This window comes from Dendrobium catenatum, unplaced genomic scaffold (assembly GCF_001605985.2).
Source record: "Dendrobium catenatum unplaced genomic scaffold, ASM160598v2 fragScaff_scaffold_621, whole genome shotgun sequence".
Lineage (NCBI taxonomy): Eukaryota > Viridiplantae > Streptophyta > Magnoliopsida > Asparagales > Orchidaceae > Dendrobium > Dendrobium catenatum.
Genome location: NW_021319083.1, coordinates 4294724 through 4319271, shown reverse-complemented (window position 1 = coordinate 4319271; position 24548 = coordinate 4294724). Strand labels below are relative to the sequence as shown.

General features: G+C 35.1%; 1 protein-coding gene across 1 annotated transcript in view; it reads right to left on the bottom strand.

Annotated features, from left to right (window-relative positions):
• The window catches only part of LOC110102762, a 49048-nt gene extending 39895 nt beyond the window's left edge, over window positions 1-9153 (bottom strand). The window contains exons 1-3 of the mRNA XM_020831229.2: window positions 8983-9153; window positions 8696-8885; window positions 8428-8537 (exon numbers count right to left, since the gene is read on the bottom strand). Of these exons, the coding sequence (XP_020686888.1) occupies window positions 8428-8537; window positions 8696-8885; window positions 8983-9069 (387 nt within the window). The 5' untranslated portion in view covers window positions 9070-9153. The remainder of the gene's footprint in view (window positions 1-8427; window positions 8538-8695; window positions 8886-8982) is intronic.
• Window positions 9154-24548: the final 15395 nt, after the last annotated feature.

The following is a 24548-nucleotide window of genomic DNA, read 5'->3' as shown; positions in this document are numbered from 1 at the left end:
CCCAGTTTTGTTCTCCTGCTGTCCAGAGAATCCAACAGCTTTCTAGTGCTGTTTTGCCATCCGGCATACTCCCATTTGTTGCCCGGAAGACTCCATCTGATGAGGACATTGTCAGCGATTTCGACACATGTACCATCAGGAGACGCCGAAGATCGACGGCCACGATCATGAGTTGTATTTTAGTCATTTTATGTAGTAGTTTATTTTATTTTATGTTTTTCCGCTTTTGCCCTTATGGGTATTTGGTCGCTATTGTAGCCCAAGGGGCATTTTAGTCTTTTGTTTTCTTTGTCGTTTTGAGACCTCTATATATGGCCATTTTCTTATGTAAGAAGAGTTTTTTTTTATGAATGAAAAGTTACATTTCATGTTCTCTTTGTGAGTGCATCTCTCTCTCAAATCTCTTAGTGAGTTTTGGGAAGAGCTAGATCTCTTTGTGAGTTCTAGACCTTCTTCCACTTTATCTTTGTGATCAAGTAGTGTGAGAATCCATCCGGATCGCATTCTTCCTTAAGCTCCCTCCCCACACCCGTTACCACCCAGCACTTCCGCCTCCCACCCTGTCCCACCCGCCGGCCAGCAGCGGTCAAACAACCAGCCGGCCTGCAGCATTTGCCGCCGCCTCTCCCCTAGCCCGCTCAGGCCGCCGACTTTCATTGGGCAGAAATTCAACAGCAGTTTGCAGTCATGGGCGGATCCCCCATGTACTCGGGGAAAAAAATATTTTTCCCCTCCCCCCCCCCTCCCCCCCCCCCCCCCCCCCCCCCCCCCCCCTTTGAATTTCAAAATTTGAAATTCAAATGTTTTTATGAGTCATTAATTGTTTCCTAATGTAGCTCCCTAATTTACACCATCAATTTAATTGAGTTTCAATTTGAAATTTGGAATTCAAATTGTGTGAATTGATTGTCCTCATAATTGGAAGTTTTCTCTCCTTAAGAAAATTGAAATTTTATTTCAAATTTTTGTCAAATCTGAAATTAAATTGGTGGTCCCCACTTATTCAAAACTCACACTCCTCTCTCCTCCTCATGTGGCCGGCCCCCTTAATGGGCCCTCTCTCTCTCCTAATCACATTAACAATTCCACTAAATCAGTCCAAACTTCTCCCTATTGCCCCCCCCCAACCCCTATTGGAAGTAATTTGAATTCTTCAAATTCATTCCCTCCCACACAAATAAACTGAAATTATTTCAGATTTCTTTCAGTTTTATTCCTGGGAGCCTTTCTCTATCCAAACTTCTCAAGTACTCAAGCCAATCCAACCTTCCTTCACCAACCCGCCACCTTCTTACTCTCTTTTCCCAATTCTTTTTGCGCTTCTTCCCTCCCGACAAGAATGTATGGTGGAACCCGAATGGAACTTTGGATTTGTGCATGACAATCGAGATCAAGTTCACATCCTCCAATCACCGTTCTTTGACGTGGGCTTTGATTTCGACGACATCATTGAAGATTACATCGACCGTATCCATTACACCTTAGTTGACGTGATCGACGAGCAAAGGTCAAAGGGACGTTGGATCATCATTGGACGACCATCTTCCTCCACCACTCCGGCCGCCTATCCAAGAACGACAATCCTAGGTTCCTTCTTCCACGGAGCGACCTCGATTCTAAGGTGGAGACTCTTCTTCCGCTAAAGCCTAGATTATTTGAGCGTATAGGCTCCAAAGGTGAAAGTTTTCATTATTAAATCATGGATTCTCACTAATTAGCTCATCTTCGCATGTACGTTTTACATCAGTACTTGTGTGGACTGCTCCAAAGCGACAAGGAGATCCTTGTGCTATTTTCGTGCAAGTATTGAAGGCCTATGCATGTTTTTTTGGGCATGGTGGGTATGAAGACCCCCGACTCTAATATCTTAAGTCGACCATGAACGCTCTTTTTAAGAGTGGTGGAAAAACATAGCACTTCGTGTTGATGCCCCTACATAAGGCCTATGCCAATAGGCTGCCAATTTTTTTGATGAGCATGCTTACAAAAGACTCAAAGAAAAAATAAAAATGATTTTTGGACTAAAAATATGACACAAAATGAAAATTAACATAATATTAAATTGCAAAACAAGAGTAAAATAAACACCTCAAATGCAACGCATGTCACATCAAATGAACTACAACAATAATAATTGAATACCAAACTGAGCATAGAACCGGAGAACATAGAAATCAATAGCTCACCAAATAAGCGGGAACGGGGCCACTCGCTGACCTCTAAAACACTCAAAATTGTGAAATATAGTTAAACATGAAAATTACTAATGTGAGGGCTTAAATTGATAGGTAAATAAGCATCCTTATGGGGGCCTCCTTGAACACACATGTGGACTAAATACAAGCAATAAAAAACTTTATTTTAAATGCACAATATTCTAATTCATAATATTTCGGGCCTACAACATCCATTTGCAATCAAATAATATGCAAATATTAATGCTCAAATGAAAATGAGGGTACAATTCAATGACATGTTCACAAAAGCAAAAAAAATCAAATATCATTCAGTCATGTGTGCGCGGCTAATTCAAATTTAATTACAATCCTTAAAAATCATGCAAATGCAGCAAAATATGTGCAAGCACACAATATAAATGCACCGACCAAATAGCATGCAAATGCATTGTATATATGTATTGAAATTCATGCAAGTGCATTGAAATTGTACAAGTGCATTAAAAGTAAAAAAATTATCATATATGCTTAGACAAACATGTTAATTACATGAACTTATAATCTAAAAAATGTTGCGTGAGTTAAAAATAAAAAAAGCTCAAATTTCACTCACTTCGAGAGGCTTGCAATTGCTCTAAAATCTTACAATCATGTTAAAATACACATTCTTTTTTCAAACTCAAACGTACTGCCATGTTATGCACATGCTCTCAAGTGGGACACCTTATCTATAGAACAGGGTCATAGGTCTCATATTTCAAGTTCTATCCTCCACATAACAAAGATTAGAGTCAACAAGACTTAAACCCCGCAAATTTGATCATCAACAAGCAAGCGTGCAAAGTTGATATATGCAATAAAATCCAATAAATGGCCATGCTCATTGCATATCATAACAAGAGAGGTCCACTCATAAAATCAGAATCTTCAAATTACAAATATAAATGTTCAAAATAATCCAACCTCGATGATGGGCTCGTTGATAGAAAATCTCAAAAATAACAAATGTTTTATTCAAAATGCCCCCAAATTTTCATGCAAATTATATTGAGCCCATATTCAAGTAAAAATACAAAAAATATCACAAAATTCAAAACAATCATATGAAATCTACCACCCTAAGATAAAAGCAAAAATTCACCCATCCCCGCAATAATTTGTTGAGAGAAACAAATTTAAGCTTAACCTCAGCTCATGAAGAACCATGTTGTGTCGCAATGATCACACTTAAAATATCTTAAGCTAATAAGGACAAGACAAGTGTCTTCTAACCAGAAGATTTTGCCTCCAAATGGCACTACTATATGATAGTTACGGCAATGTAGGCTAACCAGCCAAGCAGTATCAAACTAGACCATAGTCAATCAAGCAAAGCATAGAATATAGTTGGATTTATGTTGAGACAATAGTAATCATGATGAGATTGTAATGTGACCTCAATTTTGACAAAATATTAATCAAGACGATCAGCTTTTTTAAACATAGTTATATATGGATCATTGTTTAAAATTGATGAGGTCGCCTCAGCGCAATTTGATGCAAAAAAAAATACACAAGTAGTGCAAATTCAAGCCTTCCTTACCATAAATATAACAATACCATTATAAAAAAGATACACCTTACAACTTCAAATAAAAAGGACAACAACAACAAATAAATTAAATAAAATACGATGCAACGACACCTTACAACCTACAAAAAATTTGAAGAAATATACAAGCGGAATAGAAACTGTGGAGAGAAAAAGTAGATAGAAGACCAAGACGAAATAGAAGTAAAGTAGAGAGGCTAGATCGCAAGCTAAAAACCCACAGGTTTCACATTTCAACAATTCATCACAAATCTCTCCTTTTTCATAAAAAATTAGCCACCCTATATAGAAAAAGAATGGGAATGGATATTAAATGCTCACTTAAATTTATCACCCAAATAGCCAATAGAAGCATTCAAATCAGCCACAAAACTCTTCCAAATCAATCCAATTAATTAGAAAATAAAGCATCCAACATAGGTTTCAACAAATGGGGAAACCGAGCAGCCACATGAGGGAAAATGAGCAGCCAACAGAAAAAACAACAAGGAAATCGAAGGGGTATAGGGGAAAACAAAGAGCCATGAGGGAAAACCGAAGTCCAGCATGGGTAAGACTAATAGCCAACATGGGAAGATCAAACAACAAATTTGGGAAGACCAGCAATTAGCAGGAATACGAGAAGACAGCAAAATTTTCAGGAAATAGTAAGGAAATTCAGCAAACAACAAGGAAAATGAGAAGTCACAAGAAAAATATAAAGTAGTATATCTTGACTACATCACAATTCCAGTGAAAAATACCTCGAGGCTCACACCTCGAGCTTTTTTATGAGGCATGCCTCGCCTTACTGGCGTAAGTCATATGCCTTACCTGATTTATATATATTTTTTATTAAAACTTACCTAAATCATAAACTAAAGTCTCAAACAAACATGCCTTCATGCACCCTAAAGCCACAACAACTTCCTCTCAATTGCCTTGACCTTCAGCCCACCTCCTTAGTTGTAGCAACCACCATTGTAGTCACCCCGGGGAATCACTTGAAAGCTTGACACCACCACCTCCTCCTCTAAAAATTTTGGAGTATTATTCTCATCTTTATGTTGAAGACAAATATTTATGAAAGAGAAAGATGATTAAAATAAATGAAGAAGAAACAGATTAAGAGGCATTGAACTCCACAGGATAAGACAGTTGAGAGACCAATTTGTTATGATGACGGCTAAAATAAAGATCCCTTTGGTGATGACAGTGCAGATGATTTCCGAGTTTTTGCCAATTATGTCAGCTTTTTAAGAATTAAATGTGGATGAGTGAGGAACTGAGAAATAACAAATTTGGAGTTTAACTTAATGTTATAAGATGCCTTTATATAATTCATATATTTCATATTGTTTTGCTCTTGTAATATTTGGATTTCAATTCTATTTCATGCAATTTATCAGTTGTCACTTTACGCATTATGCAATTTGTTGTTTCATACAATTTGTTACTTCGTAATTCAATAGAAAATTAATATATCAATATTTAACATATTATTTGGGTATTATATAAAAAATCACTTTTGATCTTTATTTTCAACTTGCGCAATTTTTAGATTTTGAGGCTTACGCCTTAAAACGCATTGAGGCTTACGCCTCGCCTCACGAAAGAAAAATGCCTCAATACCCAATTGCGCAATTTTAAAACATGACATGGATTAGTTAAGACTAGGCTAGCAACTAAGATTTGAATAGGAGTTTAAGGAGATGCATATGGCAAACAAGAAAAACATGAAAATCGAGGCATTAAACACACCAATGCACCTTTTAATACCATTTATAAGCATCTCTGTTATCAATACAAAAAAAGATATGATCAATTGTGATCCTTAATGTAATAATATAGCAATTAAAAATTATTTGGACACTCAACAACTTTTAACATAAGTCAATGCCCCATCATACATATCTTTAAAAAATATAAAATACTTCCGACAGACGAATTTTTTTCCTAATGTTCAATCAATTCTTTAGTACTCGAGTACATGCCTTCAATAGATCAATTAAAAGCATACTAAGATCATTTTTTCTCCATATTTTTTCATTAATGAATATCATATGATGTGTTTTCAAACCCAAAATAATAAATTAACCTTGAAAATTATGCATCATAAGAAAATAATTGTGTTATCTATTAACAAATTAATAGTAGAAATCTAAAAATGGCATTTAAACAAAGGTCTGCCATCAAACTCTAGTAGCATTTGTGAGACACGACTAATATCATATTATCATCACCATCATTATTAGCCTTATCCCAAGGATTTCATTAAAAATCATTTTCTATTCATCTTATTAAGGGTTATGTAAGGTGTTAAGTCTCTTATGCACAATTATTTTATAACAACTTCTATATTACAATAGGTCTACCTATTTTTCTGCACAATCCATTAAAATTAATTTAATCTACATGGCTAACAAGTGCATTTTCTACCCTTTGTTATGCATGCTCAAGCCACCTTAGCTTATTCACAACTAGATTATCTTTAATAGTGCAAGTCTAATCATCCCTCTAGTATAATCACTCGTAAATTTACCCTCAAGTTTTTTCACATGTCCATCTTATCATACCAATAACGGTTTTACTATACATCATTCAAAGTCATACAACATAGCCGACCTAGTTGTTGATGTATAAAATTTATCATTAAATCTCAATAATATGCTCTCATTGTATAACAATCCTGAGTCACTTCTCCATTCCTATCACTCGTCCTTAATTTTATAACTTATATTCTCATCTATGCCTTTGATCTTTTAAATAATAAATCCAAATACTTAAATCTATCGCATCTAGGTATTATTTTATCTTTAATTATTTTTATTGATAATTGTTAATATCACATCAACCAAATTACATTTTTTTTTTTTACTTTATGTAATACATAACATGGATTGAGTTGTCTCTAACAATTCGGTGACATTATCATTGTATTTCTTCAATTGATTCATTTTTTAGTTTTTTTTTTTATTTGGGTTCTTAAATGCTCAAAGAAACATATGTTTTATGTGTAGTACAAACTAGAGCAATAAGGTTCAACATCGCTCTATAAAGAAGTAGGCTTACAACGTAAATAAAGAACTGATGTGGCGAAGCGTGCACTTCACCGTTGCTTTGCAAAGACACATGCACTCTACGCCACCTTCTCGGTCCAAGAAGATTAGTTCAACAACGGTTTGCACTACATCGCCACTTTGCAAAGACACCTGCACTCTAGTCCACCTTCTCGGTCAAATAAGATTAGTTCAACAATGGTTAATATTGTGTTGCTCATCATAGTGCATGCACACACTACTTCTTACTAGCTAGAAATATTTCTTCTTGTTAATATTTCACTTAAAATTCAATAGATCATTTCTTAGTGTATTTTTAGTTTTTATAATATATTTACAATATGTTGTATTTACTCATAGTATTTTAAATAATCATATTAACATGATGTGATAGTTTTCTCTGTCATTTTACTTGCTACACAAATTCCTAGAAAGTTTATGTGCATCATTTGAATAGATGATAAATACCAGAACTTAATATAAATCATGAATTATGTTGTTATATAATCAAGTATGGTCATAATATAAACTTAATTAAGAACTATTATTGCAATGCAAAATCTATATAATGCATGTTGGTATGTGTGCTACATACATTGTCAATAGAACCCTTTTGGATGTTGGTAAGCCAAACCGAAAGGTCTATAAAGTGACGAATCTTTTTGAAACCAGGGAATTTCCATGGGTTAGTATTTACATTCCCGGTTTTCAACATGACGTAATGAAACCAATTATAAAGAAATATACATATATAAAAAAAGAAAATCACAGATGATTAATGTGTTATTGATGGATGTATCAGTAAAGAATGCTTGTAAGTGGATGTTTTTGCATTTGAACATAATGATCTTTGTTTACATAGATAATAATTTACGAACTCCATTATATAATAAGTACAACTAAATGATTACCATAATTAAAAATACTACCATGTATACACTGTTTGAAACTGTTATGATATAGTATCCATTTTTACTCATGCCCCTTTCTTTGCTCATATTTATACCCCATGCCTTGTCATTCATACTTTACTTCAAGGTTCACCTACTAAGTTTGTTTCTTCCAAACTCACACTTATTATTTTATAATTTTCAAGTTATTAGTTATACATAACCAAGAGGAAAGTTTCAAAGCTCATGCTTTAGGTGTTTCATTAGAGGTAATTAAAATTAGAGTAATTTAATTAATTCAATAATGTACTTGATTTTTATTTATATTTTGTACTAAATTACCATGTGTTAATTGATTTAGATACGCTGATGACTTCATTGGTGGATAAATAAATATGAAATCTGTGAATATTGCAGATTGGGATTGTTCCTTGATTTGCAACTACCGGCTCTACTAGGTTTCTGTGATTTCCTTTCAAAATTGATGGCAGATTGTGACTTGAGGTCTAAGAATTGCATTCATAAATGTCATGTATCAAATGGCCAAAAGGCAATCTGCAATCCATTGGTCAGATTTTTTTTATGAAAGATGGAACAAATCCAAGTAATCGCGAAAATAACAGACCCAGAAATAATGATACAAAACATGCATAACCTGATATCAGGATTATGCCATCACGAACAAGGAAAAAAATACAAAAAGATAAAAAACAAAGAAATTCCCAACAAACCTGGGAGCACTGCGATATGAACTTGGTCCAGGCTGCCTTCTGCGGCCAGGCCTTCCCTTTCATTGTCGGCAGTTCCAAAGCAGGCAGCATCTTTATCAATTGCTCCGTCTCTGCCAAATCCCACATTCCAGCATTCAGAAATCATTCAAATTTCAGCAGTAATCAACAAGAGGCAAAAACATAGTGGAAACAAAAAGCACACAAAAAAAATATATCAATCCGCCGAAAAAACAGAAACATGCAACTTCGCGTAGCTAAGATATGAGACCTCTTGAAGAAAAATTAATCGTAGAACTCTCCTCCGTGCCGTCCTCAGCCTGCTTATCGTCCGGATTAGTAGAAGCGTCAACGAGGAGATCCACATCCAGATCTCCTGATGGCTGACTCACCTCGCAAGCCGCAGCGAGCTCCTTCGAATTTGCGCGATCCTCCGACGACGACGCTGCCGCCACCTCTTCCTAGAAAAATTAAATCAACCGAACGCATAAAACCCCTAAAATTTAAAACAAAAAAGGGGTAGAATTCCAAGAAGAAGGGCAACGTAAAAAATCGCACCTTTGAGCGTTTGGGTTTCGGAGAAGAAGATGTGGAGGGTGAAGAAAGAGAACGCTTCGATGAAGCCGAACTCCTCGTCGCCACCATGTTTCTCTTCTTGCGGAGGAGGAAGGAGGGAGGAGGGAGAGAGGAAGCGAGGGAGATAGGGGAGAATGTTACGTAAGTTGCTCTTTGTATTTTGTTATTTATTATGATTAAAGCATATTTTTGGCAATCATTTACTAAGGGCAGTTTTGTGGTCCAATGACAAGAGATGTGTTTAGGGCGTTTTGATTAGAAACAAAAAGTATTTCTATTTTAAAATTATTTATATTTTATTTGAAATTAAATAAACATTACTTTTTTTAATTCATATATTGATTTATTTTAAATTTATTAGAATTTATCAATTTTTTAATATTATAAATTTCAAAGTTATAAAAATCAAATTATATATTATAACCTAATAAATATTAAAATTATTTAAAAATAATATAAATTATTGATCATAGCTCATGAACAAATTTAAACATTGTTGCGTCCTGGAGTATTCGCGGCGATAGATAAATATATAATTTAACGTCTTAGCATTATACAAATATCCAGCACACAAGCAGATAAGAGAAAGTGTGTGTAGCATTCATAAGAGACACTAGAGTTTTTAAGTGAAAATCCCTGAAAAAGGGGGAAAAACCACAGGGTCTGACCTAGTTTGAATGAATCCACTAATATTTGCAATCAATTACAAAATGAGGCCGTTTTTAGGGAGAAGACATTGGCTTTATGTTACAAATGTATGTCATATAAAGCGCATTGCATGGTGAGAGTTATAATAATCAACATAGACATGTTTGTTTGGTTGGAAAGAACATTGTAGGTGATGGAGGTCAGAAGGACCGTAGTCGGCATGAGACAGAGATCTGAAAGACCGTAGTTGATAGGAGACCGGGGTTAGAAGATCGTTGTCTGGTGATTGAGGTCGGAAGGACCATAGTAGGCGACGGAGGTCGGAAGGATCGCAGTCGGCAGGAGACCAAGGTCTGAAAGACCTTAGTTGGCAGGATACCGGGGTCTGAAAGATTCTTGTAGTAGGGCGGTACTCTGGTAGAGCTTTGGGGGTCAGGTAGTGGCCCAGCAGAAGTCCGGGCCTCGAGTGGTGGTCCGGCAGAAGTCCGGGCCTCATGTGTTGGTCCGGCGGAGGTGCGGACCTGAGGTGGTGGTCCGACGAAGGCAAGGGCCTCAAGTGGTGGTTCGGCGGAGCAACGACGTCGGGCGGTGGTCCGCCGGAGGTGAGGGCCTGAAGTGGTGGTCCGGCAGAAGTCCGGCAATGGTCGAGGATGAACTTCTTCCTTCTCTTCTCTTCTCTTCTTGTTTAGGTCATCCCTTTCAAGAGAAATGAGGGGGTCTATTTATAGATTTATGGAGTGGCATGTCCCGTAAATATGTGCAAATTATTTCATCCGGTCACTGGATGCGGAGATAGGTTCGGATATTAATAAAATATTATTTTAAATTAAGCGCATCAAAAACGCAAGTAAAGCGCAGGTAAAGTGCAGGTAAAGCGTAAGTAAAACACAGGTAAAGTATAGGTAAAGCGCATGAAAAAGCGCAGTCAAAAGCGTAGGTAAAGCGCAACTAAAGCGCAAGTCAAAAGCGCAGGTGATGTGGCAAATTTTTATTGGATGTCCGAACCTATTTTTCGCGTCCGGTGACAGGATGCAATAATTTGTCGTAAATAGGTGAGAGATAAAGGGTAAAGGGGGATTGGTCGGATGGACGGCCGATATTAAATCCCTTGATCATGGACCGTTTGATGGACATTTGAATGTCTTAGTGATGTTGGAATTCGACGATCTTGGGCTCGTTGGATTTTTCTCGTTGAGCCACTCGATTCGATTATAAGCATGTCATGTTTAGAAACCATTTGGTAATCTAAATTGTGGTTCGGACATTCCAATAGCGCTTAGGGTCCTTGATTTGGACTCATTTGGGCTCAGAATGAGTTGAATTTGGTGTCGTTGGGTTCGTATTTCTGATACATTCAGTTTAACTGTAAGTTTGCTGAAATCAGAGTTTGGATGGTTCCACTTTTAATTTCAAAAGTTTCCAACTTGATTTTGCATCAAGATTCGTGCCCGATCAAGATAATTTTTTTATGACGTATCAAACATAAAGCTATTTAAGAAGATCCATTAACCATTAATGTGATATAAGTATATGCATATTCTAAATATGGTTATCATATTTAATATAATATATACATTTTATAATATAAAATACTTATGTTTTTAACTTTTATAAATTATACACAATCTCCGGCCAAATGCATAGCCAAGCCAACTTCACAATTTAACTCTCATTGATAATTCTTATAGTTTTTTAGTCCCACGTCTCAGAAGAATTTTAAGTAGTTACAACAAATTAGGATGCATTATGGGGTAGCAACATATTTTAATTAAATTTACTTGCATGTGTCTTTAAAATAAATATTTAAATTTTAAGAAAATTAATTAAATAAAAATTATGATTAAAATTTAATTAATATACAACAATATCAAAGCTTTTGTTCTACTACCTGGGGTCTGCTACATGAATCATTTTCTCCATTGTATTATGTTAAAAGTTAAATTCTCGTAATTATGATTAAAATTTAATTAATATACAACAACAATATCAAAGCTTTTGTCCCACTACTTGGGGTCAGCTACATGAATCATTTTCTCTATTGTATCATGTTAAAAATTATATTCTGGTTTAAATCTAACAAATAAATATCATTTATAATATTTCTAACTAAGTCTTTTAAATTCTACCTCTGCCTTTCTTAATATAAGTCAAATCTAATATCTCTACTTTCCTAACCGAGTAATCGGAAGGCTGTCGTTTTATGTGACCAAATCATCTAAGCCGACTCTCTTTAATCTTATCTTCCACTGGAGCTACTCCAACCTTTTCACGTATATGCTCATTTGTATCCTATCTCTAAGATAAAGTCACTCATCCACCTGAGCATCTTCATCTTTACAACACTTAACTTAGTAGTATGCTTCTCTTTTACTAGCCAACATTCAACATCATAAAAACATTACATGAGTAGAGGTATTAATGAAAATTTATTTTAATATAAAAGAAAATATTTATTGGACCATCCACAATTTTTTGGTTGAACAGATGGTTCAAATCAGTCCGCGCTAAATCTTATTTTCAACCTAATCAAACCAACAACATAGTGGTTCACAATTGAGCAAGTAGAATCGACTGGTCCTGTCCGATTTTCTAAACACTGATTAATCATTTATCATTGTTACCACAGTGTTTTGTCATCTAAATAACTTCAAATATAATATTTTACACTGCATTCATATTATTTCAAGCTAACTAAGAAAATAATCACCTCCAATTACTTTACAATCATCTAAATAACTTTAAATATTTTAAACATATTTCATTCATTCTGCCTTATATTTTTTTTTACTTTACATTTTTTTTCATCCAACTCAACATTTCTTTACTCTAGAAAAAAAAAATCTCATTATATTCTGATTTAAATTTAACTAGATGATATTTAAAAAATTTAGTATATTTTAAAACTAAAATAATATATAAAGAATTAATATTATACAAATTTTAATCTAAAATTGAGAGCTTTGAGCCGTGCTCTTTTCTTCTTTTTTTTTTTTTTTGGTTAGAATAGTCTGACCATTTTTATTTCTTTGACTATGAATATTGAGTAAATAGGTGTTGGGATGTGGACTCATCAAGAAATTAAAATGTTGTATAAGTTGGACCTATTTGATATATTTTTGTTTTTCAATCTATTTATTTAATATTTGTTAGGGTTTATATTATTTATTGTTTTAAAATATTAAATTTACTTTTTAAAACACTCAATTAATATGGCTCCAACACATATTCGCCCCCCAATAAATATTTAATTATTTTTTGATGAGTAATTCTTGTTGGGATGTGGTTTGTCTTGAAATTAAATGTTTATATTAGTTGCGCATTTTTTATATATTTTCATTTTTTAACTATTTATTTAATATATTTGAAGGGTTAATATTGTTTCTTGTACACTAAAAAAATGGCTCTACCGCAAATTTATGCCCCATAAGAAATATTTTATTCATACACTAAAAATCATAATTTTTTTTTTGTTTAAGGAAAAGTTATGCCTTTGCCATAAATTATATTGTTGGCTGACCTAACGGCTAACTCCAGAGCGAGCGACTTATGGCGATCGGGTTTTTACTGTTCAATCTATTGGATATTTGTGCTGATTTCGTGTTTCTCTTTGTTATTATCTACTCTGGTAGATTTTTTCGAAGTTTTCTAACCTAGGGCCTTCGAGCCTCTGGTTTTTTTCAAACATGGAGGCGGCTCCGTCTTCTTACAATCCATCCTCTTGGGGTAAGCCGCCATCATTTTCGGTGAGTGGTAATAAGGGTTTTTTTTTTTTTGGTGGTAATGGTAATGATCTTAACTCTAAATCTCATTCGTTTCGCGACGTACTTGTGGGTAATGCCCCGTCGAAAGATTTTGGTTTTGCTTTTTCTAAGTTTTCGGTTAAAGGTTTTCCGGCTTTACTTATTTCGGATGAGGATATTGTTAAACTTGCTACTCCATATCAATTTACGTTGGTTGGAAAGTTTTCCGTTAAATGCCCTAATCTCGATTCTATTAGAAATTTTTTTGGCAACTTAAAACTTTCTGGTGTTTTGTCTGTTGGTTTATTAGATGCTAGACATGTCGCTATTCAATTATCTAACGACTTGGATTACAGTCGGATTTTTGCGAGAAGGGCTTACTATATAAATAACTGTCATATGAGACTTTTAAAATGGACTCCTTACTTTGACATCAAAGAGGAGTCACTGATTATCCCGATATGGATGTCTTTCCCGAATCTTTAGTTATTTTTTTTAACCCTCATGTTTTGCATGCTTTGGGCTCCATATTTGGAAGCCATTACAAACAGACCAAGCAACTGCTTCTAAATCTAGGCCTTCGGTTGCTCGTATTATGGTGGAGTTGTATATTACAAAAAAAAACATCCACATGAGGTGAGGATTGGATTAGAATTTTCAGGATATTTGCAAAAGGTTAAATTTGAAAACATACCGGATTTTTGTCCCCATTGCAAAGTTCATGGGCATTCCTTCAATGAATGCTTTGTGGCTCATCCCACTTTGAAAAATTTTTCTAAAGATGGGAAAAAAGTGGATAGCATTGTTAATGTTGAAAATGAAGTGAACAATGAAAGTCTGGTTAATCATGACAAAGGTGTACCTTTAAATTTTGAAAACCACTTGGATGTTCAAGATACCTTACCTATTATAATAATTTTATTAGCATCATTAAGAATAGTATTGAATATTGTTTTTTCTCTGTTATTATTAATGGGAAAAGTCATGATTTTTTTTAATCCACTAATGGCCTCTGTCAAGGGGATATTCTCTCTCCTACTTTGTTTATTATAGATGTTGAGTTTCTTTCTAGAGGTCTCAATTTTCTTTTTAGTAAACACCCCACGTTATATTATCATACTCATGGTGGTTTTCCCGTCTCACATTTAAGTTTTGCTGACAATTTTATTATATTTACGAACGGCTCTAGGAGAATGCTTGATATCTTTTTTAAATTTCTTGAGAAATTTCAAAGGGCTAGTGGTTTAATTTTTAATCCTCTGAAAAGTTGTTTTATTTGTTTTAAATCAATATCTCATCACAGAATTGTTTCTATTCAGGAGAGAATTTGTTTTTTGCACAAGCATTTACCTCTTAAATACTTAGGTACTCCTCTTTTTAAGGGTAAAAAGAGATCACATTTATTTGGGTATATCTTTTCTAAATTTCGAAAAAAATTATCTACTTGGGCTTTTAATTTCCTGTCTTTTGGGGGTAGATTAGTGTTGGTTAAAAGTGTTATTTGCTCTGTTCCTATTTATTTATTAAATACTTTATCTCCGACTAAGCACATTTGCAATAGACTTGAAAGAATCTTCAACAAATTTCTTTGGGGTGCCAAAGAAGGTAAATATGTTATTATTTGGGCTTCTTGGCATAGATCAAGGGCGGAACTACTTGAGCCTTGCCCCCCCTCAAAAAAAAAAAAATTTTAAAGGAGTAAATAAATAAATAAATAAATAAGAGAGAAAAAAAAAATTTTGCCCCTCCTAAATTTTTTTTTGCCCCCTAAAAAACTCTTTTGTTCTAATTTACCCTAAAATATCTATATATTTTCTCACTTTTAGTTATAATATTATCTTTAATATTTTTCATGATAGTTTAATTACACTTTTTTTTTTCTTGCTTAATTTTTTTAAAATTTTTTTCGTAATATATAGATATATAATTTTTTTTAAATATTTAATTTTTTTGTGTTTTTTTTTGCCCCCCCTCAAAATTGAAGCTGGTTCCGCCCCTGGCATAGATGTTTTGGGATTAATGGTGAAGGTAAGTTAGGTTTTAAGAACTTGGATGATATGGCTCGTAGTTTTTCTTATAAAGCGTGGTTCAATTTAAGATGCAACAAGAGCCTTTGGTTTAAGTTCATGACCTCTAAATATTGTGTTGACAAACATCCTCTTAACTACTTTTTCAAAAAAGGTGACTCTTTCAATTGGAAAAGGCTTTATTCTATTAAATGGAATGTTGAGAATTTTATTCAGTGGGGTTTGGGAAGGGATGATTTTTTTTTGGCAAGATAATTGGTAATTAGGTCTATCACTACGGGAAAACACGCGAATACCGTCGGACGTTCCGGCGGATTTTTTTGCGTCGGTAACCACGTCATTTTCACCAGCGCATTATGCGAAGGAAGAATAATAGCATTCTTTCTGGCGCATCCATCAACGTAACTTTTTCGACGTCCAATGCACCGGTGGTAATGTCGAAATATACCAGCATTTCATTCGTACCAATAGAATTTACGGCTGAAATAGCCCTGCGCATTTACCGGCGGATAAGACGATTGCCATTTTAAACTCAACGACTTATAACCGGCGCTAAAGACGTCGGAAACCATTCCAGCGTACAGTATGCCGGAAAATCCGCCGGCGAAAGCCCTATTTTCAAACATGAGCCCGTTTGGCTACTCATTTCATTCCGCCAATTCTCGGTAGGTGAGGGTTCTTCTGGCAGCTCTGTGGATTATTCTGAGTATCGCATCTCGTCGCAAGCTGTTGGAGGAATGCAACATGGCAGGGTTTATGGTTTAGGTTCGCAAGCTCAGGCATACAAGGGGATGACCTCTACTAGATCCAGCTTCGCAACCAGTTCACATGAGGCCTTACATAGTCAACAAATAACTACCATTCAAGCGGAGTTAGAACAAGTAAGGAAATCACAAGCTGATTGACAAGTTTAGTTGAAAGCACATATACAAATGCAGATGCAGGAGCAACACAATCAGTTGTTGGATGAAATGCACAAAATGAGGGAGCAGTTGAGTGGAAAAGAGGTAGCTCAAGCATGAGATGAGGATGAGTCCACGGATTCATAGTGGTTTAGTTTTTTCAACGTCATATGAACTTGTTTAATTTTTTGAATTTGTGTTATTGAACAATCTGTGATGTTTTTAATATTAGTTGGTTGATGCTATTGAATAATATGTGTTAATGGACATTTATGTTTTTAAGTATTTGTTGAAGTTCTTGAGATCTGTGATGTGTAGATATGTGTTGTGAAACTATTATTGTATGTATTTGTATATGTTTATAGATGTGGAAATCCGATTGTTGCCTAGGGAGATAATTTTTTTTTGTTATTGCTATAGGTTTTCGGCAGATTTGGCGTGGGTGGTTCACCAAAAACGACGATACAACGAATATCTGTATCATTTCCGGCATTTTAGGTCCGCCAGAATTACCGGCGAAAAATGTGCCGGTAACAAGCCGTAGCTTTAGTTACAGTGTTCATTACGTCATTTCCGGGTTTTCCTGTAGTGTATCTTCTATTGATTCTTTGCTCAACACCCATACTCTTAGTGCTTGTAAAGTTTCTCATTTTATTCATAACGACATTTGGAATGTGGGTTATTTTATTGACTTTGTTCCTAAATTTGTTATTAACCTCATCCTTAGAGTTCTGTTACAACTTGACCAGGATGATATTATCCTATTTACCAAGTTCAATAATGGGACCTTTGTGCTTAAGGAGGTTTGGAACTCTATCAAAATTGTTCACCCTTATTCGCAGGTTATATCCTCCAGTTGGCAAAAAGGTATCCTGACTTCTTATTCCTTATTAATTTGGAGGATCTTTAACAATTACCTGCATGTTGATGATAACTTGAGGAAGGAAGGGTTTTATATTGTTTCCAAATGTCAATGTTGCTATCATATTGAAAGTTTGAATCATGTTTTTGCTAATGGCCCCATCACTCTTAAAGATTGGTTATATTTTTATAATAATTTTATTTCTCAATTCTGTAATTTGTATACCAACATTATTGGCATCATGCAGGATTGGATGATCCCGAATAAAAAGCATATTCGTAACGTTTTACCCATTATTATTTGTTGGTATTTGTGGAATAGTAGGAAAGAATCTAAGCATGATAATATTACTATGAATGCCTTTAATATTATCATCAGAATTAAAGACAAAATTAGGCAACTTTACTTAGCTAACTTGATTAACTTTACATATTTTAAAGATTGTTCTTATATGGCTGAGATTTTTGGTATTACTATTAAGAATAGTGGTCATTCTTATACTGATATTTTTGTTAAGTGGATTAAACCCAATGTGGGCTGTTATAACTCAATACTGACGGTTCTTACAAAATTGAGAAAGTTGGGTGTGGTGGCCTTATTCGGGATTCTGCCGGTCTTATTCTGGTTGCTTTTGTTGGTCATGGGATTGCCAATAATGCTTTCATGGCTGAAATTCAAGCCTTAAAGTATGGTTTACATTTATATTTATCTCTAGGGATTACTAATGTTTGGATAGAGATGGATGCTTTGCTTGTGATTCATTACATTAATCAAAATAGTATCACGAATCCTTCTTACTTCTATATCATTAGAGAGATTAAGCATCGTTTGAACTTTATCAATTATTCTATCTCTCATATTTATAGAGAAGCTAATGCTGCTGCGGATTTTCTTGCTGATTTAGGCTGTAATATGATGGGATTTGAGGATTTTGTTGGATCCTCTTTGCCGGCCATATTGATGGGTTTAACTAGAAATGATCGGATGGGTATGCCTTATGTCAGATCTTCTTAATTTTGTTCGGTTGGATTTTATTCATGGCTATTTTCTTGACTTTGTTGTTGTTTGTTGGTGTTGGCTTTTTTCTGTTGGTTAATTTGTTATTGTTCTGTTGTATTTGGTTGGGTCGTAGCAATGATTGGAATTTCTATTTCACATATTTAACCCCATCGTGTTGCTCTCTTTTCCTTTGGTGGAGTTTGATGTGTTGGATGGATGGTTTAGGGAATTTTATTTTGTTTAAGTTTTTTTGCTTATGCTGGTTTGCCTGGGGATTTTTGCTGGACTACCTTTTAGTTTATTATTTGATGGGTTGTTTTTTCCTTTTTTTCGTGTCCCTAGCTGATGGTTATGAGTGGTTTGTTTAGCCCTGAAACTCTCTCGTATATTTGCTGGGTTGGGAACCTAGTGGGTCGAACCGGATGACGTAATAAATATTTATTATATTTAAATATTATAATAATAACATAATTATTTATAAATATATAACAAAAATGAAACATAATCAATATATAGAGCTTAGGAAAAAAAAAGCACTTACACTGGAATTTCTATGTACATGGACGAGGGAGAGAAACAAACATTTTTTAAATGAAAAAAAAAAAAATAAGCACATAGCACTTACAGCACCCAAAGAGGAAATATTTTAACAAATCGACTCCAAAAGGGTTGCAAGATATACTTCGCAACAAGTGAATTGCGATCCCATGGTGCCCGATGTAGCCCATCTCTTGAAAAAAAAAATCAATGTTCGTCTTCCAGATCGTAACTCCAAATTGCTACATGGACTGTCGAGGATCACACTATCCATAACATAAATAGATTCTAAAACGAAAGAAAAAGAGAAGGCAGTGAAGTTTCGCACCTGGGGCTCAGAGTAGCGGGCTTGAATAGGGACTGTCCCTCTTCCTCGGAAGTTTCTTGATAGGAGAAGAGCACGAGCAATCTAGCTTTGCAGATTTCAAGGTTTTTTCTCTCCCTTTTTGTTCTCTCTCTCTCTCTCTCTCTCTCTCTCTCTCTCTCTCTCTCTCTCTCTCTCTCTCGGCAGAGTGAAGAATCTTGGCGGGGAGCTGTAGTCGCGAAAGGGGAGCAGACAAAAAGAAGCCTAACAAATATGTGAATAATAGGGGTTTTTTTTTTTTTTTTTTTTTTTGGCTTTTTTTTTTTTTTTTTTTTTGTATCGGCTTTGCCTCATCCTTTAGCGCATGATCAAATCCAACGACACAAAACATGCGTTGCCTGAACCGTCCGGTTATCCAAAACCGGAGACGATTTTTCGGTTCAACGGTCGAACCGGCAGTTCGAATGGTCCGAGGCCGGTTCGACGTGAAAACGATTCTCAATAGAACTGTAACGGCCGGCCGGTTCGCGGTTCAACTGGTTGAATCGGCTAGTCCGGTCCAGTTTTAAAAGCCTTGGTTTATTCCTTCCGGATCTGTGCTTTTGGAATAATAATTATAGGGTTCAAGTCAGCATTTCTCGTAGCTAGTTTAGTTTATCTTCTTTTTGCCTTAATATTTTATCTAGTGTTCTTGCAGGCATGTCTTTCAGGTTTTTGGAGACCAATTCTCATTTTGTGCAGGATCCTATTTTGGTGGAGAAGGCGGTGCTGAACCTGTTCAATTCTTTTCCTTTTTATTTGATTTTTTAGTATGTTCTTAGGTTGCTTTGTAATTGCGCTTAGTTGGGAACTCCGGCTTTTAGGATATTTTTTATTTTCTATTGTAGCTCGTCCGAGCAATTGTGAGCTGGAGATCCTTTTAAGGATCTTGTATTTCCTTTTTAATTTAACGTGTCGGCTAGTTGGTGGGTTTTAACAAAAAAAAAAGTGCATAACCTGAAAAATTAATCAAACAATCTCGAGCGGATTTGAAATGGGGACACTATGGGCATAAGCCCCCAATGACTATGCCCTCATGTGCAATTAATTCAAATTAAAGTTTCTTAATTACAAGGAAAACAAATTTGTATTATTAGTTTTTTTTTTTTTGAGCTTTCCCAATCTCGCATTCCAGCCTATCTACCTTCTCAAGCACGTGCGGAACAAAGCATAAGGCAAACTTGTGAAAATTTCATGGCATAAGACTCATACGCGCTCTCAACAAACTGAACGGAACGCCCTTCTTCTTTCACACGTTCACGTTCGAACATATTAGTTCACCTTCATGACGGCTTGGGACGGGTCGGCACTCGATAGTCAACAGGATTGTGAGTTTCTCGGTAGTAAAGAAGGGTAAAGATTTTGAGGCATCCTCAAGAAAATTCACTCCTTTAGGAATTTTTCTCGCTTTTTGTTGTTTTTTATTAATTTTTAAAGATAGTAAATTTGCATGAATTTCAACAAACATTCTAGATTAAAGTCATATTGGAAATTTCAAAGAAAAAACAAAAGAGAGTTTATTAAAAAATATATCATGTGTAGAGGACAATGAGTATTGGGTATTATTTATATGAGGATTACTTAAAAATAATAATTATAAAAGTAATGAAAAATAACTCAAAACTTATATTTTTTTGTATTCTTGATTCATATTTATATGAGGAAACTTGTTTAATAATTAATATTCGAACATTTTATTAATAAAATAGGAACTTGATTTTAATAGAGATTTTTAGATGCACTAGGAGCTCTATTGAGGTGAAAGACAAAACCCTAGCAAGATAGGCTATGGGACAAGAGCGAAGAAGGAGCTTTCAATCTCCTCAGGTAAGCAAGCTTTAGAGTGCTTTAGTAGCTTTATTGAGGAGAATGAAGTATACAGAGATTTCAATCTATGGTAAAAAGCTCTATTAAAACACTAACATCATTCACAACAAAGCTAAAATTAGCATTAACAGGATTATATGCATTAGCAAAAATAGTTAGTGGGGTAGAGGATGAATGGGGGCGGCAGTCACCCTTCAAATGCTTAATACTTTTATAGTGAACACAAAAGGGAGGAAAGTTCTCCATCACAACATGTTGAATGTACCCAATTTTTTCAGGACCTAACCACACTTTATCTTGGATTTTTTTTTTTTTTTTTGTAATTTCAAGCTCAACTAAAACACGCGTAACATATGGACGAGAGCTAATAGAGGTAGCATTATAAACTTTTAACGGGCAACTAAAGAGCGATACCAGACTATAAAGGATATGGGGGGAGAATAGTTGTGGCTGGAGGTTTGGGGAAGATATCCAAATAGGGATAACTGAAAAACTCCACTCCAATGTCTAAAGAAGTCCATTTGATCAATTTCATATATTAGTTGTTAATAAGGTAAGATCTATGATAAAAAACTTTATTTTTAGATGCTCTAGCTGCTCTATTGAGGAGAATGAAGTATTTAGGGCTTTTAATCTCCTCAGGTAAGCAAGCTCAATGGCTGAGTTAGTGTCGTATTACTCTAGAGTTTTTCCTCTTATTGGTGATGGAGGAGAGAGACTAGGAATAAGTAGGAGGAAGAGCTTTAGAGTGTTTTGCATATAGCTTTGAATTAGAATAATTCTTGCTTGTTATCAAAGCTTATCATAGATTGCAAATATTGTTGAAGAAGAATAAGGGTGCTTATTGAGTCCAGTTCACAAATGATCAGATGTTGTGAACAAGAACTTTCGTGACTTTCATCTGCTCACGTGAATGAAGAGATGTAAAGACCAAATGAAACAGGAACGAACTAGGTTAGGCTACGGGTCATGAAATTGAAATAATATTTTTAGATTTTTATTCTTCACTTCGCTCAGAAACTGCTTAATTTAAATCTTACTGCGTTGGTTGTGTTCGAGCAAAATTGAATAGTTTTTAGAATTGGAGCCGGTTCATTAGTTTCCAGGTCAGACTGTCGGGTCGACCGGTTCAACACTGGTTTTCTGCTATATCAATTTTGGTAAGTGGTAGAATCAACTGGTCAGCCGATTCATTGTGTAATCGGTTGAACTGATCAAGTTGATATGGTTGTAAAACATTAGATTCCACTATATTGAGGTATACGCGTCTAGCTCATACTAGAGAGGCTTCTTTTATAACTTTGGAGAAGAAAGGACTAATTACAAGAGCAAGCACCTGCAATATGAAGGGTTTCTTGGAGTATATTCACACAGATGTTTGAGGCCTTACGAATATAACATCATTCACCGGGCAGAGGTATTTAATTTCTTTTATTGATGATTACTCTATATATATTTGGGTGTACACCATGAGATGTTAAAGTGATGTACTCGAGATCTTTAAAACTTGGAAGAAGTGGGTTGAAAAGGAACTGATGTATCTAATCAGATAATGGGGTGAATACACTTTATATGCTCTCTTGTAGGGGTGCCAGAGATCTAGGATAGAGCACCACTTCACTATTATAGAGACACCGCATCAAATGGGGTGATAGAGAGAATGAATCAAACTTTGGTGGAGAAAGTCAGTGTTTATTATCTAATGATGGGTTAGACATAGTCGATTGGGTTCAAGCAATAGACTATGTAAGTCACTTGGTGAACCGTCTACCCTTTATAACTATTAGGAAAAAGACACCTAAAGAGATATGGTCAGGGCATCATGCTAAAGAATATCAATATTTTAAGTGTTCGAGTGTCTAGCTTATTATCATGTTCAAAATGATAAACTGGAACAAAGGGGAAATAAGGCAATCTTTATTGGCTTCAGTCGTAGAGTTAAGGGATTCAAACTCTATAATCCAATAGAGAAGAAGATAGTTATCAATAATAATTTTACTTTTACTGAGATGAGTATGTTAAAGTCCCGGGAATCTAAGCAGGTTAAGTGTTCCATTGGGACCATAGATGCACTACAATAGCTAGAGTTTGTTGCAACTTCATTTTTTCCACATAAGCCAATCATTTCTACTCAAGAATCTAATTCAGCTACAGATTAGGAGGTAGAAGATGATGTTGAGGATGTGATCCCAATTAGGAATCTATTTTAAGGAATAGGACCAAGTGTCAGAATGTCCCAAAGCCAACTTGGTTGAGGGACCACATTGTATTTACACTTTCAACTACATAGGCTGAAATTCCTAGTCAGTACAAGGAAGTAGTGGACAATCCTTATGATAATATTTGGAAGAAGGCTATGGATGACAAGATGGAGTCTCTTTAAAAAAATTATACTTGAAGATTAGTGAAGCTTCCTCTATGAAGAAAAGCCATTGGGTGCAAATGGGTGTACGTAAAGAAGGAAGAATATCATGGAGTTAATGTGAGGTATAATGCTAGGTTTGTGGCAAAAGGCCGTGTGTAATGATAAGGGATTGATTATGATGAGGTGTTATCCCCAGCGGTCAAGCATGCCTCGATCGATGTTCTCCTAGCACTTGTAGCTCACTACGGTGCGATTCTGGAATAGCTTGATGAAAAGATTGCATCCTTATATAGAGAATTATAAGAGGAGATTTATATGCTATAGTTACCTGGATATGGAGCCTCAAAAGACTTGGTTTATAGATTGGAAAAGTCTTTATATGAGTTAAAATAGTTACCATAACAGTAGTATAAGAAGTTTGATCAATTCATAATGAGAGAGGAGTACCCAAGGAGCTTCTATGATCATTATGCATATTTCAAGAAATTGGCCAATTGTGAGTTCACCTACTTGATTCTATATATTGATGATATTTTGATTGTAAACTGAGATTGATGGGATGAAGAAGTAACCATCAAAATATTTTGAGATGAAGGAGTTGGGTGAAGCTCGCAAAATCTTTAACATGGAGATTCTGAGGGAAAAAAGTTGGAAAGGTTTGGCTCTCACAAGGAGCTTTTTTTCAGAAGTTGTTGAAATTTTTTGGGATTGATGACTCCAGTATGGCAGTGAGTCTACCCATTGCATCTCACTTTTAGTTGAATTCCGAACAGTGTCCTAAGGATGATCGAGAGAGAAAATATACGTGATTTGGTTCCTTATGCTAGTACAGTTGAAAATCCGATGTACATCATGGTTTGTACTAGGCTAGACATAACACAAGTAAGGTTCATGCATGATATAGGAAGGAGCCATTTGAAGACTGTGAAGAGTATCCTAAGGTATCTAAATGGTATAGTTGATGTAGGTTTGGTGTTCAAGAGGCAATCATCTATTATTGATTTATGTGTAGGATACACTAATTCTGACTATGCCCGTGATATTGATAGGTGTAGGTCTATGACTGGATACTTATTCACATAAGCAAGACGACCAGTCAATTGGAGATTAAGACTTTAGTTTACTTTTATTTTTTCTACTACTGAGGCTGAGTACATGACAATCACAAAAATGCGATGAAGAAGGTTATATTGATGCAAGGCCTACTGGATGAGTTGGGAGTTGATCGGAAGTCTCTGTTTGTGTTCTGTGATAGTTAGAGTGTTATATATTTTGCCTGCAAATCCAATCTTTCATGC